At 46.2% G+C, this 18,613-nt stretch overlaps 1 protein-coding gene across 1 annotated transcript in view; it reads right to left on the reverse strand.

The window, feature by feature from the left end:
- Positions 1-11,274: 11,274 nt before the first annotated feature.
- TANGO6 (transport and golgi organization 6 homolog) overlaps positions 11,275-18,613 on the reverse strand; it is a 115,487-nt gene continuing 108,148 nt past the window's right edge. The window contains exon 18 of the mRNA XM_033940145.1: positions 11,275-12,211. Coding sequence (XP_033796036.1) covers positions 12,035-12,211 — 177 coding nt within the window. The 3' untranslated portion in view covers positions 11,275-12,034. The remainder of the gene's footprint in view (positions 12,212-18,613) is intronic.

The raw sequence follows: 18,613 nt of genomic DNA on the forward strand, positions 1-18,613 counted from the left end.
TCTATAAAACTAAGTTTTAGCTTAGTTTAGTTTAGTTTCAGTCCTTATGGAAGATGTAAGAGATCTACTTGTTCTAGAAATGTTTTTCAAGAGCAATGATACAAAGGGAATGAAAGAAATCTTGGTGAACCTGGAATATGTACTGAGCCAAACCAGCAGCTAAAGAGTGTTAAAGCACCTGGCCCAGATGGTATATATCCCATGGTACTGAAAGAACTCAAACCATGAAATTACTGATCTGTTCTTAGTGTTCTGTAAACTGATATTAAAACTGTCTGTAACACCTGAAGATTGGGTGGTAACCAATGTAACGTTTATTTTTAAAAGGGTTCTATGCATCTACCACCCTTTCTGTAAAAAAGTATTTCCTTTGATTACTCCTGGGCCTCTTAACTTCATCCTATGCCCTCTCATTCCAAAGTTTTCCTTCATTTTGCCTATACTTTAATGCCATGGAGATATTTAAATGTCTCAGTCATATCCCCTCTTTTCTGCCTTTCTTCCACAATATACTCGTACATATTAAAGTCTATAAATCTGTCCCTATACACTTTATGACAGAGACCACCAAGTAATTTTATTGTTACCCTCTGGACTGACTCCATCATATTTATATATTTTGAAAGGTGTGATAAAGGGGATAGAACTCCTCGTATATGAATAAAGAGGTTAGGGCTCTTCAGCTTGGAAAAGAGATGGTTGGGGGGGGGGATATGATTGAGGTCTACAAAATCTTGAGTGGCATAGAAAAGTGGGTAAAAGTGAATCAATTTTTACTCTCCAATATAACTACCACTAGAGCAGTGGTTCCCAACCCTGTCCTGGAGGAACACCAGGCCAATTGGGTTTTCAGGCTAGCCCTAATGAATATGCATGAAGCAAATTTGCATGCCTATCACTTCCATCATATGCAAATCTCTCTCATGCATATTCATTAGGGCTAGCCTGAAAACCCGATTGGCCTGGTGTTCCTCCAGGATAGGGTTGGGAATCACTGCACTAGAGAACACTCAATGACGTTACATTGAGGAGAGTGTGGTGTAGTGGTTAGAGCTACAGCCTCAGCCCCCTGAGGTTGAGGGTTCAAACTCCTCACTGCTCCCTATGACCCTGGCCAAGTCACTTAATCTTCCACAGCCCCAGGTATATTACATAGATTGTGAGCCCACTGGGACAGATAGGGAAAATGCTTGAGTACTTGGACTTTGCCTCTTTTTATATGTATATTGTTTTCATTACAAATCCATAATTTACAAATCCCTTTCCCTGATATCATAATGCCTGGCAGAAACCCAAATAGTAGCAACATTCCAGAGCTGAGATTGTGACATCATAATGCCTCATTCCACCTATTTATTTCTTCAATTTTCTATCCTGTTCTCCTAGGGGAGCTCAGAAGAGTTTACATGCATTTATTTGGGTACTGAAGCATTTTTCCCTATCTGTCCCAGCAGGCTCCCTCTCTATCTAATGTACCTAGGGCAATGGGGGGATTAAGTGACTTGCCCAGGATCACAAGGAGCTGTGTGGGTTTGAACCCCCAACATCAGGGTGCTGAGGCTGTAGCTTTAACCGCTGCACCACACTATCTCCAATGCCCCAGATCCAACCTCAGCAGTGATGTCACAATGGCTTCATTGTTCTACACTTGGCTCACTTCTGATATTGTATCGGAGGAGAATGTGGCACAGTGGTTAGAGCTACAGTCTCAGCAACCTGAGGTTATATGTTCAAATCCCACTCTGCTCCCCATGACCCTTGGCAAGTCCAGAGTCTGCTATTGAGACAGACATGGAGAAGTCACTGCTTGCGCTTGGTTTGGGTTTCTGCCAGGTACTTGTGACCTGGATTGGCCACTATGGCAACAGGAGACTGGACTAGAAGGACCATCACTCTGACCCAGTAGGGCTGTTCTTGGCTTATGTCTCTTCATTAGGCTCTGCTTTCCATTTTTTTAAGGGATGCATCTTTGGCTTTAGAAGCTTCTTTCACAGCACTGTTTAACCATGCTGGGTCATCATTTAGTTATTTTTAACATTTTTCAATGTATGGAATCTATTTCCTCTGGACTTTCCAGGTGGAATTTTAATTGCTGTCCATGCCTCTTTTTATATGTATATTCTTTTCATTACAAATACATAATTTATAAGTCATTACAAATCTGCTTAATCTCAACCATACAACTGACAAAACAGTAGGCCTCCTGCATGAAAGAAATTTATATATAATGGAGGCAGTGCATGCAAATCAAGTTTATGCATATTCATTGTGAATATCCTGAAAACCTGACTGGCAAGGGGGGACTCCAAGACCGAGTTGAAAACCCATTATTATAAATCTACTATAATAAAACCCTAAGAGCGCACGCACACTCTTACCGGCGTGTTTCGTGATTCCTGATCTGTAGGTCCATGGCCGGCAAGAGTGTGCATGTGCGGTAGAAGACACTAGGATACCTCCTCCCGAGCACCAGCCACGCTGACCAGCTTTGGCCTCGCGAGTCTCTCATGGAGCCCATCTTCCCGCCAAGCATGGATGGCGGCAGTGGCAGCGATGCCGGAAGCGGGCCAGTACCAGGGCGACTTGAGGTGGCTGTCGGATTGAGGCGCGCGTGGTGGTTGTCGGGACGTGCAGGCCACAGCTTCTTGAGGCGGCTGTCGGCACCTGCAGGCAGCTTAGCTGTGGCAAAGTCGGATGCTGGATAGGGGGAGCAGGTAAGGGGTGCTACTGGACAGGGAGAGCATGAAAGAGGTGCTGCTGGACATGTGGGAGGAAACAGGAAGGGAGGCATACTGCTGGACAGGGGGAGCAGGTGCTGCTGGACCCGGGGGGGGGGGGGTAAAAGAAAGGGAGAAGGCCTACTGAACAGGGGGAGCAAGGAAGAGGTGCTGCTGGATGGGGGATGTAACAAGAAGGAAGGCCTACTGCTGGACAGGGGGGAGCAGGAAAGAGGAGCTGCTGGACAGGTGGGGGGGTAAAAGAAAGGGAGAAGGCCTACTGCTGAACAGGGGGAGCAGGGAAGAGGTGCTGCTGGACAGCAGGAGTGGTAACAGGAAGGGAGGCCTACTGCTGGACAGGGTGAGCAGGGAAGAGGTACTGCTGGATGGGAGGGATGTAACAGGAAGGGAGGCCTACTGCTGGACAGGGGGAGCTGGGAAGAGGTGCTGCTGGACAGGGGGGGAGGAAACAGGAAGGGAGGCCTACTGCTGGACAGGGTGAGCAGGAAAGAGGTGCTGCTGGACAGGAGGGATGTAACAGGAAGGGAGGCCTACTGCTGGGCAGGGAGAGCAGGGAAGAGGTGCTGCTGGACGGGGGAAGAAACAGGAAGGGAGGCCTACTGCTGAACAGGGGGAGCAGGGAAGAGGTGCTGCTGGACAGCAGGGGTGGTAACAGGAAGGGAGGCCTACTGCTGGACAGGGGGAGCAGGGAAGAGGTGCTGCTGGACAGGGGGTGGTAACAGGAAAGGAGGCCTACAGCTGGACAGGGGAACAGGTGCTGCTGGATGGGGGATGTAACAGGAAGGGAGGCCTACTGCTGGACAGGGTGAGCAGGGAAGAGGTGCTGCTGGACGGGGAAGAAACAGGAAGGGAGGCCTACTGCTGGACAGGGGAACAGGGAAGAGGTGCTGTTGGACAGGGGATATGTAACAGGAAGGGAGGCCTACTGCTGGACAGGGGGAGCAGGGAAGAGGTGCTGCTGGACAGGGGGGGAGGAAACAGGAAGGGAGGCCTACTGCTGGATAGGGGGAGCAGGGAAGAGGTGCTGCTGGACAGAGGGGGAAGTAACAGGGAAGCCTACTGCTGGACAGGGGGAGCAGGGAAGAGGTGCTGGTGGACAGGGGGGGATGTAACAGCAAGGGAGGCCTACTGCTGGACAGGGAGAGCAGGGAAGATATGGTGCTGGACGGGGGGATTAACAGGGAAGCCTATTGCTGGACAGGGGGAGCAGGGAACAGGTACTGCTGGACAGGGGGGCGGAGGTAAAACAAAGGGAGAAGGGCAACTGCTGAACAGGGTGAGCAGGGAAGATGTTCTGCTGGATGGGGGGATGTAACAGGTCTACTCCTGGACAGGGGTGCAGGGAACAGGTGCTGATTGTCAGGGGGGGAGATAACAGGAAAGGAGGCCTACTGCTGGACAGGGGGAACAGGGAAGAGGTACTGCTGGACAGGGGGGATGTATCAGCAAGGGAGGCCTACTACTGGACAGGGGGAGCAGGGAAGAGGTGCTGCTGGACGGGGGGGGGGAAGTAACAGGGAGGCCTGCTGGACAAGGGGAGCAGGGAAGAGGTGCTGCTGGACAGGGGGGAGGAAACAGAACGGGAGGCCTACTGCTGGACAGGGGGAGCAGGGAAGAGGTGCTGATTGTCAGGGGGGGGGAGGTAACAGGAAAGGAGGCCTACTGCTGGACAGGGGGAGCAGGGAAGAGGTGGTGCTGGATGGGGGGATGTAACAGGGAGGCCTACTGCTGGACAGGGGGAGCAGGGAACAGGTGCTGCTGGACGGGGGGGGGGGAAGGTAAAACAAAGGGAGAAGGGCTACTGATGGACAGGGGGAGTAGGCAATGGGTGGTGGTGGACAGCCAAGGAAAGAGAGAGACAAAAAGAGACAGAAAGAAAGACTTACAGACATATATTCTAGCACCCGTTAATGTTTCGGGCTATAAGACTAGTTCAATATAATACTACAAGCAGTGTAACAGTCTTTCCTTTATTGCGGACCAAGTTTTTTGAAATGTCAAGCCTCTTTAATGGTTTTAATATTTGCAACTGTCCTTTTAGTTTTGTTCGAATTTCTTCATGCTATTATGTAGAATGAGAGGGTATTTGGTGTGAGACAGGATCCAGTGGAAGAGTCTACGTTGCTTGAGAGAAAGCAATGCTGTGTAGGGTGTGCAAAACTGGTGTTATCTGCTGTACAACCAGGTTCTCCAGTTTCATTGTTCTTGTAAATGGAGTCAAGACTAGGCTAGGAAGCCTGTACACACAAGATAGCAGCTCTCTCAGGCTCTGTGCTCATGGCATCTTGTCAGCAGTCACACGTGAGACAGTGTGTTCTTGACTGTGCTTATAATATACCCCACTACAAAGTGACAGCAAATAAAGACCTGAACAGTCCATCCAGTCTGCCCAACCATACATGCTTCTTAAATTATTTAGTTTAAATGGTCTTTTTTCTTAGATATTTCTGGCCCAGAAACCCAGAGCCCTGCCCAGTAGTGTGCTTAGATTCCATCTACTGGAGTTTCCATCAAAGCTCACTCCAGCCCATCCTAACCATCCCCAGCCCGTCCTCAACTGAATGTCAATATACGTGGGACAGACCGTGCAAGCCTGCCCAGTACTGGCCTTAGTTCCTTCAATATATACCCATTATTTTCTGATTAGAGATCCTCTGTGTTCATCCCACGCTTCTTTGAACTCTGTCACCGTTTTCTTTCTCCCTCGGGAGCGCATTCCACACATCAACCACCCTCTCCGTAAAGAAGAATTTCCTTACATTACTCTTGAGTCTCCCACCCCTCAACCTCAATTGTGCCCTCTGGTTTTACCATTTTCCTTTCTCTGGAATAGGTTTTGTTCTACATGAACACCTTTCAAGTATTTGAACGTCTGAATCATATCTCCCCTGTCCCTCCTTTCCTCTAGGGTATACATATTCAGGGCTTCCAGTCTCTCCTCATATATCATTTGCACAATATAGCAGAGCACCTTTTCTCAAGAATAGACTTGAGCTCATTGCAGAGAATGGATTGCTAGCTAATGAGCGTTCTTCCTGCCCCTGTGACCCAGCTGCTGAGCCCAGTGCTTTGCTACCTTTGTGTTCTTGTGGACTCTCTCATCTCAATAGTTTGAACCATGCAGGCTCCGTAATACTAATGTATTAAGAACAACGTGCCTCGCAAAGCTCAACTTTTAAGACTGAACCGTGTCAGGAAGAGGCGGCAGGAGCACACACTAAGCTTCCTGGCAGGCCATGGTGGAGGAAAGCAAGTGCCAGGCTGGGAAGCAGAGTCAGATTGAGTTAGGAGAAGAGAGGGCAAGGGCTGTGTATGTGTCTTGGAAGGCTCTGGTACATGCTCTATTCCAGATAAATTGTTTTTGGACACAGGACAAAGCATTAAGGCTTGGGGCAGCCACATTTTGTTTAGATCAGGTTTAAGAACATAAGAAGTGCTATCTCCGGAACAGACCCTAGGTCCATCAAGTCCAGCGATCCGTACACGCGGAGGCCCCACCAGGTGTACCCTGGCATAGTTTTAGTCCCCATATCACTCTAAGCTTCTCATAAGGAGATGTGTGTCTAACTTACCCTTACCCATGTCACTTTATGCCACTCATAAGGAGATGCACATCTAACTTATCCTTAAATCCTAGAACGGTGGATTCTGCCACCTTTCTAGGATGTAAGGTTCAGCCTCTTTCCCCCTGAGCTTGGAAACAGGAAAGGCCTGCTATCTGCACTTTCAGAGAACCTACTGACAGCCCCTTCTGAAATCCCTCCTGCAAAAAAGTCCAGGACTACCAATATCGCAGCTTCACCACACACCAGCACTGAAAGGACTTCCATGGCCTTAGCATGGGCTGCCACTGTGGACAGTTTCTTAGCTCTGAGCAACATGGTGATGACCACATCTGAATAACCCTGGCTTTTCAGAGCCAACAAAAGCCATGCTATAAGCCCAAAGTGTTCCAGATTCTTGATAGGAACCGGTCCCTGAGTGAGAAGATCCACTTAGACCAGGCCATCATCCCTCTGGAGATGGATTAGGTCCACATACCGTGGTCTACGAGGCCAATCGGATGCCACTAGGACTACCAAGCTGGGATGGATCGCAATCCTGTGAGTGACTCGACTGAGCATGAGCTATGGGGGAAACATGTACAAGAGCTCATTCTCCAGCCACAGTTGGACTTAAACGCATACAACCCCTCACTTCCGAGCTCATTATCTACGACAGAAAACAATTCCAGCTCATGGTCCAGTCCCTAGTCCTAGGTCTCCTTGACTACTGCAACATCCTCTATCTCCCCTGTCCCACAACAATGATAAAACAACTACAAAGAGTACAAAACACAGCCCTGAGACTAATCTATTCACTAAGAAAACACGACCACATCACCGAGGCATACCTCGACTCACACTGGCTCCCAATTCAAGCAAGAATACTATTTAAATTCTACTGTCTATTATTTAAATCCATAAATGGTGACAGCCCAGCCTATTTGAACAACCGCCTAATCCAAACTACCACAACCAGACACAGGAGAACCCAGACACCATTCACATACCATCCAATCAGAGACACCAAATTGAAAAAAACTGTATGATGGCCTTCTAGCCACACAGGCAGCAAAACTAGACCACCAACTCTCCAATCGACTGATCGCGACCCCAGACTACAAAACTTTCAGAAAAGAAATAAAAACCCTGCTATTCAAGAAATCCATGAAGACTAACACCATATGAAACATTTCAATCCTCTGAAGCAACCCGCTCTACTCTGTAACACCTTTGGACATGTTCATAAATCCTCTTCTGTAATCTGCCTTGAACCGCAAGGTAATGGCGGAATAAAAATCACTAATGTAATGTAATATCTTCGGCTGTAAAATTAGGCATCTTGGTGTTCACCATCAAGGCCATCAGATTCAATTGTGGAGGCCCCCACTGCCAAACTATGGTGTCAAACACCTGTGGAGACAATGACCATTCCTCCAAGTTGAGAGTCTGCTGACTGAGAAAGTCAACCTGCACATTTTCCACTCCTGCTAAGTGCTTGGCTGAGAGAGCCTGCAAGTGAGCTTCAACCCACCGAAAGAGTAGTTGAGATTTTAGGCACAACAGGGCGCTTCTGGTGCCTCCTTGCCAGTTGACATATGCTACCGCTGTCGTATTGTCTAGAAGACTCTGCCTTGCCTTCCAGAGACTTCTCTAATGCCTGAAGCACTAGATGAATGGCTCTGCGTTCCAGGCGATTTATGGACCACTTCTGCTGAGCTGGAGGTCCAATGCCCCTGAACTGGGTGTCCGTTGCAGTGACCCCCCTCCAACTGTAAAAGCTGGCATCGGTTGTTATTATCTCCTAGGAGGAGATGCGAAAAGGCATGCCCCTGGAAAGGGCAGCTGACCTCAGTCACCACTGCAGGCTGCTCTTCACTGTAGGGAGCCAGGGGAGCAGCTGTTGTAGCGAATCTGACTGAAAGGACCTGCGAGAGAGGAATCTTGGAGAGGTCTCATGTGTGCTCTGGCCCACGGAACCACCATCGATCCCAAGACCTGCACATAATGCCACACTGTGAGAGCCAATCTCTGGAGCAGCTTCAAAATCTGCTTCTGGTATTTCAGTCTGTGTGGCTCTGGAAGAAACACTTGGCCCAATGTTGTGTTGAACAAGACTCCCAGGTACTCCAGGTTCTGAGTTGGTTCCAGCTGATTCTTCTTGAAGTTGACTGTCCAGCCCAAGTCCTGGAGGAGTTGCATCACTCTCAAAACCACCAGTTCACCTTCCTCCTTGGACAGAGCCCTGATGAGCCAATCGTCCAAATATGGGTGCACCTGAAAGCCAGCTTTGTGGAGGTGCGCAGCTATCACTACCATTACTTTAGTAAAGCTGCGAGGAGTTGTGGCCAGGCCAAAAGGGAGTGCAGAGAACTGGCAATGCTTCTCAAGCACATGAAATAGCAAATATTGCCTGTGGGCTGGGAAAATGGGAATGTGAAGACAGGTCTCTGTCAGATCGTTGTTCGTGAGAAATTCCCCCAGAGCCACTGCGACCGACTGAATGGTCTTTATGTGAAAGTGCAGTATCTTCAGAGCCAGAGGTCTAGAATCAGTCTGCAGTCATCTGAGCCTTTCTTTGGCACAATGAAGTATATGGAGTATCTGCCCAAGCCCAAGTCTGCATCCAGGACTAGCTTTGTGGTCCGAAGAGCCAGCAGCCTTTTTACCATATCTCAAATTTTTGAGGGCTCTCTCTGGCTGGCCAGAGAAGTTACAAAGTGGTCTGGCAGGAAGGATACAGAACTTGATTTTTACCCCTTCTGATTATGTCTAGAACCCAGCGGTCTGCACCAATCTTAAACTAGACCGTCAAAAAAGTCAATAGTCTACTCCTTATCTGGGGAAGCTTGGCTCCTTGCTTGGTGTCGTTGTGTTTTCTTAGTGGTTGGTGAGGGGCAAGAGCCCAAGACTTTCTATCTTGCCCCCGCTGATGCTCTGATGATCCCAGAAGGACCAGAATTGGGCAACCCTGGCATTGGCTGATACCTTGCTCATAATTCTTATAAGATCATACAGAGTATCCACAATATAATTCACCCCAGAGAGGAGCTTTTAGGGATCTTCCCCATCTATCGGGTCTAAGGCCTGAGACAGGCAAGTGTGACAAGCACATGCCACAAAGAAAGATGTGGCTGCTGCCTTAATTCCTAGGGCCAAAGCTTCAAATTGACACTTGAGGAGCAAGTCCGCTTTGAGGGCTTAAGGATCCTTTAATACCATCTCTCCTTCACTAGGCAGGGAGATTCATTAAGTGACCTGTGCCACCAGCGAATCCACTTTCAGTTGAAGAAACAGCTGCTGGAAATCTGGCGCCATCAGATATAGAATGGTCGAATGTAAGGGGGAAAAATGCGGTTGGAGCCAAAGAACTGCTCATAACTGAGCATTGAGAAGAAGTTGGTGGGACTTCCAGCTTTAACTCTTGCAAAGAGGTGGAAAGCACAGAGGCCTGTTCTGTGGGATGTTCCCCCTGATCCAGGGTCACCACTACTTCATGCAGCTGTCCTCTTGCATGGAAGCAGACTCTGCCAGGAAACTTCATCATAGGATAAAAGTGGCATGGAATCGGACTTGCCTTCCTCACAGACCATGACAGATTGAACCTCCTGATCCAAGTCTGCACCCTCATCTGGATGGGGCACCCGAGGGTAGCTGCCATTAATGCACTGCTAACAGATGCTGAAGTCTCTCGGCTGTTCAAATAAAGCATGCCACATAAGGCTCACAAAATCTGGGGTAAAGCCTTGTACTGGGAGTCTCGACCCCCCCCCCCTGCTGGACCTCCTGGGCTCAGCATCTCCCAAGCGACTGCGCTTAGCCAATACAGATTCAGAGGGTCCTGGAAAGGGTTTCTTCTCCTAAGGATGTGCCTCCTGCGAATCCCCAGCCATGGAGGAGGAGGCTGAGCTCGAGGCTTCCATTCTTCCCCTGTACGCTCTGTTAAATGCAAGATATGGACACTCCTCGGCTGGCCATCCAATGCAAACCTGGAATGATATCAGGGTAAAATGACCTCAGGAATCCATCCCACTCTATTTTGAGCAAAATTGAGGGGTTTTGAGGCAGATGGAGGCAAAAGGAAAAAAAGATTGCTTAAAATCTAAGATGGCCACTGCCACCAGAAAAATCTTCTGAAGGAAAATTAGCACAGGAAAGAGGATTTTAGAGGTAGAGGACCTGGGCTCTGGGGGTCAGAAACCCTCAAATTCAACTTTTATAGACCCCCAGCCCCTGATTTTCCCTCAACATAGGATTTCAGCTGAAATCAAGGAAGAAGAAATCTACCTCACAGATTCACTGGAAGAATCTGGTCTTTTGGCTGCCAGTTGGACTGAACCTCAAATCCTGGAAAACCGCACTGCGAAAGGGCCCACTGAGCCAGGAATGAGCCAAACAGTCTGCGCTCAAGCTCTTTATTAAATCAGGGATGCAAGCAGCTACGCAGGGGACGGCCCCTGAGTTCAAAACATATAAAAGCAGTCTGGCTAGCTAGATGTCCCCAAGGGCTGATCCTGCTAGCAGCAGACTTCCGCTGTGCGAGTCTGTAACTTCTCACAGGCAGAGGTCCCACCAAGTCTCCAAAGAACACTGAGAAAAAATACCCCAAAATAATAAAACTGCAGAGCAGATCAAAGACACTTGTGAGCAACTTGCTTTCAGAAAAGAAACTGAGAAGGCAGGAGCAGCTCCCTGGGAAGAAGGTGGAGTGAAAACATGATTGACAGTTTTCTGCAAGCAACTTGCTAGTTCAGATACAAGACCCTAGCGTTCAGAACCACTAGAGAAACTGCACTAGAATTTGCATAATATCCTAGAGCAGGGGTGTCAAAGTTCCTCCTCGAGGGCCGCAATCCAGTCAGGCCTTCAGGATTTCTCCAATGAATATGCCTGCGATCTATTTGCATGCACTGCTTTCATTGTATGCTAATAGATCTCATGCATATTCATTGGGGAAATCCTGAAAACCCGACTGGATTGCGGCCCTTGAGGAGGGACTTTGACACCCCTGTCCTAGAGCTAGTGTGAGCAGTAAAGGTAATGCAAGTGAATGCAATGCCACTCTCTGACTTTCAGCTGTTTACATGTATTGCCTACTAAATCCTCCCCTCCTCATCACCAATATCACACTGAGAGGAGAGGTGATGAGGGAATAAACCCCATGGAAAGCTGGAGAGAGACCTGGAAAAACAAAGAAAAGATCTCACATGGAAGAACAGCTGGTTACCAGCAGATATTCTGTTGTGAAATGGCTCACAGGAGAAGACAAGGACTCATTGGCCTGTGGATCACTGTGAAGTGATATGGGCTCACTGACCTGCACATCACACTCTCACGTGAATGACGGGCATGGGCTTGCGTTAGGCACCGGTTCTGCTCAGCTTTATAAATGACTAATTATATACTTCACATATTGCTTAACCCAAGTACAGGATTTGGATACATGTTTCTTTTCTGCATATCTGCATCAGAGTGTCAGTGGTCTTGTGCAGCATTGTTCACATATCACAGCCCTTATGTTGCTCTCCTTCCTGCACCTGGTGTGTGCAAACATTAAACCCAAGTGAAAATCATTCTTATGCTTCCTCAGGGCTTTTGAGCATGGGAGGCTGCCTCACCAAACACACACAGACTGTTTCACTCCCAACCTGGGACATTCAACAGGAGCATGGTCTGTAACATGGTTCCTGGGGTTCTGGCTCTGCTCTCCAGAGACTGGGACTCTCCCAAATCTCACAATCTGTCCAAGTTCTCCTAAGGCAGCACAACAATCTTCTTCTCCAGTTTTTGTTCTGGAAACAGGAAGCATCTGATTATCTCGTCCAGCTCTTGCAGTGCAAGCTGGGCGTGCAGAATGGCTGCCTCATCGTGCTCACACTGTATCACATGCTTCAGTAGACGGTAGAGATCCTTCAGCACATCCTGCAGGACCTACAGAGGAAGACACCATACATATGTGAAGAGATGGCAGGACTTCTGCTAGATCAGTAGATGTGTTAAAGCAAGGGTGTCCAACCTCAGCCTTTGCCAGGTTGGGTTTTCAGCATGTTCATAATGAATATGCATGACATCTATCTGCATGCAAACACATCTCATGCATATTCATTGGGGAAATCCTAAAAAATACCAAACCTCAACTGGAACTTGGTAAACTACACAGTAAATTCATGACCATATCATAGAGAGGCAAAGGATCTCACACACCTGCTCTGATAAAGCAACACTTACAATCTGAGACTTACAGGTTACAGATTTCTATCAATGACTCTGAAAAAACTCTCAACAAACCTGTGAATCCTTATATGAGGCGGGGCTGGAAAGTTCTCAGCCCAACCAAGAAAAGAATGATGTGGAACCATGAAACTTACAACTTATTCCACATATTCACCCATTTGGCACATCGTGTCTGAAGTTTCTGCAACCCTTTCAAAAAACTACTCTGTCGTCTGATCACTGAAATACTGCTCCAAATCACTTGGAAATTGTTGCCCTTTCAAACTCTTTTTTTAAGGTATGGAAACAGAAAATAGTCAGATGGAGCAAGATCTGGTGAATAGGGTGGATGGTCTATGAACTGAAACTCCACCTGTGTCAAAACATCCAAGGTTTTGGTGCATTGTCTTGCCTTTCCACAGCTTCCTTCTCCTTTTTCTTTCAATGCCTCCTTTAATCAGCACAGCAAGTTACAATAGAATTACTATATTAACTGTTTGGCCTCCTGAAAGATAGTCAGTCATTACAACACTTTCCTGATCCCAAAACACTATGGCCATGACCTTTCCTGCTGACTTTTGGGTCTTTTTCCTTGGCCTTGGAGAATCTGAGGGCCGCCATTCTATGGACTTTTGTTTTGTCTCAGGATCATCAACAGTAACTAGTTGTTCCAAAAAAGTTGGCACCAGCTCCCTGAAAATGCTGAAAAATCAACTTGGAAGTGTCCACTCAACGTTGTTTCTCATCAGCATTCAAACATTTGGGCACCCACTTGGCTGACAGCTTCTGCATACCAGCTGCTTGTGGATTATACACCCATGTTCTCTGGATATCTGTAGTGTCTGAGCAATTGATTTAGCCAAAATTTGCTGATCTGCCAAAATCAGGTCATGGACATTGTCAACAATTAAAGGATTTGACACCATTTGAGGCCTCCCAGACCTTACTGCATCTTTGGTCTCAAAATCTCCATGTGAAAGTTTGCTCAACACTTCTTCACCATGGAATATGATGAGCATTTGTCATTCAATGTTTGCATCATACATTCATGGATTTCTTTTTCAGGAATAGTGCTAAACTTTCCAATTCTTCTCGATACCTCCCCCCTGGTTCATGTTGACTATTAAAATCTTAGGGGTTGTATTTGATAAAAAACTAACCTTCCATAATCATACAAGTTCTGTAATTAAATCATGTTTTTTCAAGCTGCAACTGATTCGCTCAATCTCTAAATTCTTAGAACCAAAATCCATTAGCATTCTGGTACATTCATTAATCATTACGAAATTAGATTACTGTAATAGCTTATTTACAGGAGTACCCCAGAAAGAATTAAAACGTTTACAAATAATTCAAAATGCCGCAATAAAATTAATATCAAAATCTAAAAAATACGGTCATGTTACCCCCCTACTTCGAAATGTCCATTGGCTGCCAATTAATCAAAGAATTTCTTACAAAATCTCTCTCATAACATTTACAATTCATTCTAAACTGCCCCAATTTATTGATAAATATCTTATCCCATATGACCCACCCCGCAGTCTTAGATCATCTAATCGTAAATTGCTGATGGTCCCCTCCCTTCATATAATAGGAACCAAAAGGCCTGACATTTTCTCAGTCGTAGCCCTTCAACTTTGGAATACCCTACCAGCTCTTGTTAGAGAAGAAGCCTACTCAAGAGTCATTTATTTAAAGAAGCTTTTAACATTTGATTTAAATTTTACAGTATCCTTTTTAAACTCCCTTAAGGAATTAAGCAGCAACGAGCCCTTTCCTTTTGTTTTTTTTCCTTGTCTTTCGTTCCTATCCAAATTGTATTTCTAACCCTATTTCCTTTTGTCTCCCGTCTGTCTGTCTCATTTATTCCTTTTTAATATGCCAATTATTAGTTGATGTTTCTTTGTAATTTGTTGTTTTTAAAAAAAAAATATTAATGGTATTGTTAATGGCATTTTTATTATGTTCATGCTCTTTTTTTTATATATATTGTAAACTCGCTTAGAAATTAGATAAGCGATTAAATCAAATTTTAATAAACCTTGAAACCTTGACATGGTTCAATCAATGATCTGAAACAATGTCAAAACATAGCATTACGATTCTGCAAAATAAAACGTTTCAGCTAGTGGCAAATTTAGGAAGTTGGTTGGGCTGAGAACTTTTTAGCACCCTCCTCGTACAGCAATTCTCTGTTCAAAAAATTCCCTTCTCTAGGAGTTCCAGTACACAGCAGAAATGTTAACAAATAACCCAGCCCTGAAGGGACTGTTTTTCACTGGAACTACCAGCTTCATCACCAAAAGAGCTAAGATAGTGGTTCTCAATCCAGCCAGTCAGGATATCCATAGTGAATATGCAGGAGAGAAATCTGAATGCAAAGCAGTTCACAAGAGAAGACTATACAAACACAGTGAAGTTATATCAACCATTAAGATGATATAATTAAAGAAATTTATCAACGCTCATTCAGAATCAAATCGCACCTCCACTGGATACAAATCTTAATGCGTATTCATTGTGGATATCTTGAAAGCTGGCTGGCTGGGTGTGTCTTGGGATGAGAACCCCTGAGACAATCAAGACAGAACTGCCAGTTCTCCAGCCTAGTTTTCAGAAGATCAACAGTTCCATCATTAGGTCAAAGGAAGAACGTTTGGCTCCCAAGAGAAAAGTCCATAGACCACTATTAAAGTGAGAAAAATCTGCTGCTTATTCCTGGCAGAAGCAACATGGAATCGATTTACTTTTTTGGGATCTTGTGACCTGGACTGGCCACGTTGGACAAAACAATTATCAGGCTTTATGGACCTTTTCCTCTGACCCATTACAGTAATGTCTATGTATGTCTCTACTTGTATCACCTTAAACATTTTTGATAACCTTTATTTCTGTGCTTTCCAATGGACTAACATGACAACCATATGGTTTCAGCCAGGTACCTACAAAGTGCAGGAATAATCTGGTGAAAAACCCAGAAAGAAAGAAAGAAAGAGAACTAGGTAGTTATCTACTTATTTGCCAGAATGGATGGCTTCAGCAAAGCTTCACAAGTCCCCTGGAGTAGAAAAAGCACATGAAGTATGCAGCAAAACGACATGACAGGAGGGGGAGGTAGAGATTAAACCCTAGAAGGAATCGCTACTAGCAGGCTGGGGGGAGCATTTTACTAGTAGCAATGTGGAAATGTTCTTCTTATACTGGAAATCTGCGGGCAGAGCTGCGGAGAAGATCGTAAGCAGGAGGCTCCAAATTGGCCGGAGACTTTGGAGGACTTCCCTATGCAGTCTGCCAGCTGTGCCCCTGCTAAGGACTCCTCAGCCCACAAGATGACCTACTGGAACGAGAGTAAAGTGAGTAGCCTCCTGAAAAAGGCCGAGACCCCTTCAAATCCTGTTTAACAAGGGGCTTGAGAGGCCTCCACCTTCTTCTGGGGGGCAGGGGAAGAGTCTCCAAAATTCTGCTTGTAGTGAGAAAAATGGAAGGGAACAGATAATAACAAGGATGACTCTTAGGGAAGAGAGAGAGAAGCTGAACGGCACACTTCACTCCGCTCCACAACAGCTAAAATAAGATATATACCTGGGTTGTCTGCTGCACAGCCTTGAGCTCAAACAGTCCCGGACCGTGAAGGAAGAGGAAGCTTTTAGCCAGAAACCGTAGGCATCGACAGCACTTGAGCACGTCCTGTCTTAGAGAATTCAGAGTCTGGAGTGAATCCTCGAAGGTGTTTTTTTTGGTTTTAGTTTGATTGGTTGGACAGGCTCAGAAATCCTGCCAGCCCAACCAATCAAATTAAAACAAAACAAAACAAAAAAACCAAAACACCTTTAAGAATTCAGCCCTGGCTCTGAATCCCCAATATTCTCATGTTGCAGGATGCTAGGATGTTGTGGAGGAGGAGCCTGAATACTGTGCTGGCTTCTGATTGGTCAGCCATCAGCGTGAGAAGATTCAATGTTGGGAAGAGAATCCCCTGACATCACGACAACCAGCAAAATGTTCAGGACTGTGTCGGCTGGCATGGAGGAGAAGCCAGGAGGAGCCAATAGATGTATTCAGAGACTGGAAATCTTCCTGACTGCACGACACTGGCCTGATGCTCAGGACTGCATTGGCAAACATGGAGAAGGTAAGAAGGAGCCAGAGCAGCATCATGGAGCCAGCAGTCATGGCCAGGGCCTTCACAGAATCTCCTAAAGGTCCTAACCAAACACCACTAAATCCATTTGAGAAACCCACTGAAGCAAGACACCCTCAGCACCAGCCCATTCTTAGGAAGGGGTGTGGATTTACTTCTTCCAGTAATAGCTCAAGGTGAGTTGTTTCCAGGAAAAGTAGGCATTTCTCTGTGCCAACATGTCTCACAATCTAAGGGCTCTATTTAATAGGCATGTTAAATAATGCAAGTCCCATTATTCTCAATGGTATCTATTTAACTGGAATTAACCCACGTTTACACAGCTTCCCTACATTCATACCTAAGGAAACGGAGGGTGAAGTGACTTGCTCAAGGTCACAAGCAGAAGGAGGATCAGAGCCTCGTCTTCCCTGATTTTCAGCCTGCTGCTTCTTTGGCTCTCTCATAAGAATACATAGAAAACAGGCACATGATGGCAGATAAAGGCCAAATGACCCATCCGCAACATCCACTATCTCCTCCTCTCCCTATTGGCTAAGGCTCTTAACATTTGCATCTCCTCTTCCTATAGGCTAAGGCTCTTTACACCTGCATTGTGAGGTCATAGAGCTTTATGGTTATAGAAACATGATGGCAGATAAAGGCCAAATGGCCCATCCGCAGCATCCACTATCTCCTCCTCTCCCTATTGGCTAAGGCTCTTAACATTTGCATCTCCTCTTCCTATAGGCTAAGGCTCTTTACACCTGCATTGTGAGGTCATAGAGCTTTATGGTTATAGAAACATGATGGCAGATAAAGGCCAAATGGCCCATTCGCAGCATCCACTATCTCCTCCTCTATTGGTTAAGGCTCTTAACATTTGCATCTCCTCTTCCTATAGGCTAAGGCTCTTTACACCTGCATTGTGAGGTCATAGAGCTTTATGGTTATAGAAACATGATGGCAGATAAAGGCCAAATGGCCCATCCGCAGCATCCACTCTCTCCTCCTCTCCCTATTGGCTAAGGCTCTTAACATTTGCATCTCCTCTTCCTATAGGCTAAGGCTCTTTACACCTGCATTGTGAGGTCATAGAGCTTTATGGTTATAGAACCATGATGGCAGATAAAGGCCAAAGGGCACCTCCGCAGCATCCACTGTCTCCTCCTCTATTGGTTAAGGCTCTTAACATTTGCATCTCCTCTTCCTATAGGCTAAGGCTCTTTACACCTGCATTGTGAGGTCATAGAGCTTTAGGGTTATAGAAACATTGTAACATGATGGCAAATAAAAGCCAAATGGCCCATCTGCAGCATCCACTATCTCCTCCTCTCCCTATTGGCTAAGGCTCTTAACATTTGCATCTCCTCTTCCTATAGGCTAAGGCTCTTTACACCTGCATTGTGAGGTCATAGAGCTTTATGGTTATAGAAACATGATGGCAGATAAAGGCCAAATGGCCCATCCAGAGCATCTACTATCTCCTCCTCTCTCTATTGGCTAATGCTCTTATCATTTGCATCTCCTCTTCCTATAGGCTAAGGCTCTTTACACCTGCATTGTGAGGTCATAGAGCTTTATGGTTATAGAAACATGATGGCAGATAAAGGCCAAATGGCCCATCCGCAGCATCCACTATCTCCTCCTCTCCCTATTGGCTAAGGCTCTTAACATTTGCATCTCCTCTTCCTATAGGCTAAGGCTCTTTACACCTGTATTGTGAGGTCATAGAACTTTATGGTTATAGATACATGATGGCAGATAAAGGCCAAATGGCTCATCCACAGCATCCACTATCTCCTCCTCTCCCTATTGGCTAAGGCTCTTAACATTTGCATCTCCTCTTCCTATAGGCTAAGGCTCTTTATACCTGCATTGTGAGGTCATAGAGCTTTATGGTTATAGAAACATGATGGCAGATAAAGGCCAATTGGCCCATCCAGAGCATCCATTATCTCCTCCTCTCCCTATTGACTAAGGCTCTTAACATTTGC

Source organism: Geotrypetes seraphini, chromosome 4, assembly GCF_902459505.1.
Source record: "Geotrypetes seraphini chromosome 4, aGeoSer1.1, whole genome shotgun sequence".
Classification (NCBI taxonomy): Eukaryota; Metazoa; Chordata; class Amphibia; order Gymnophiona; family Dermophiidae; genus Geotrypetes; species Geotrypetes seraphini.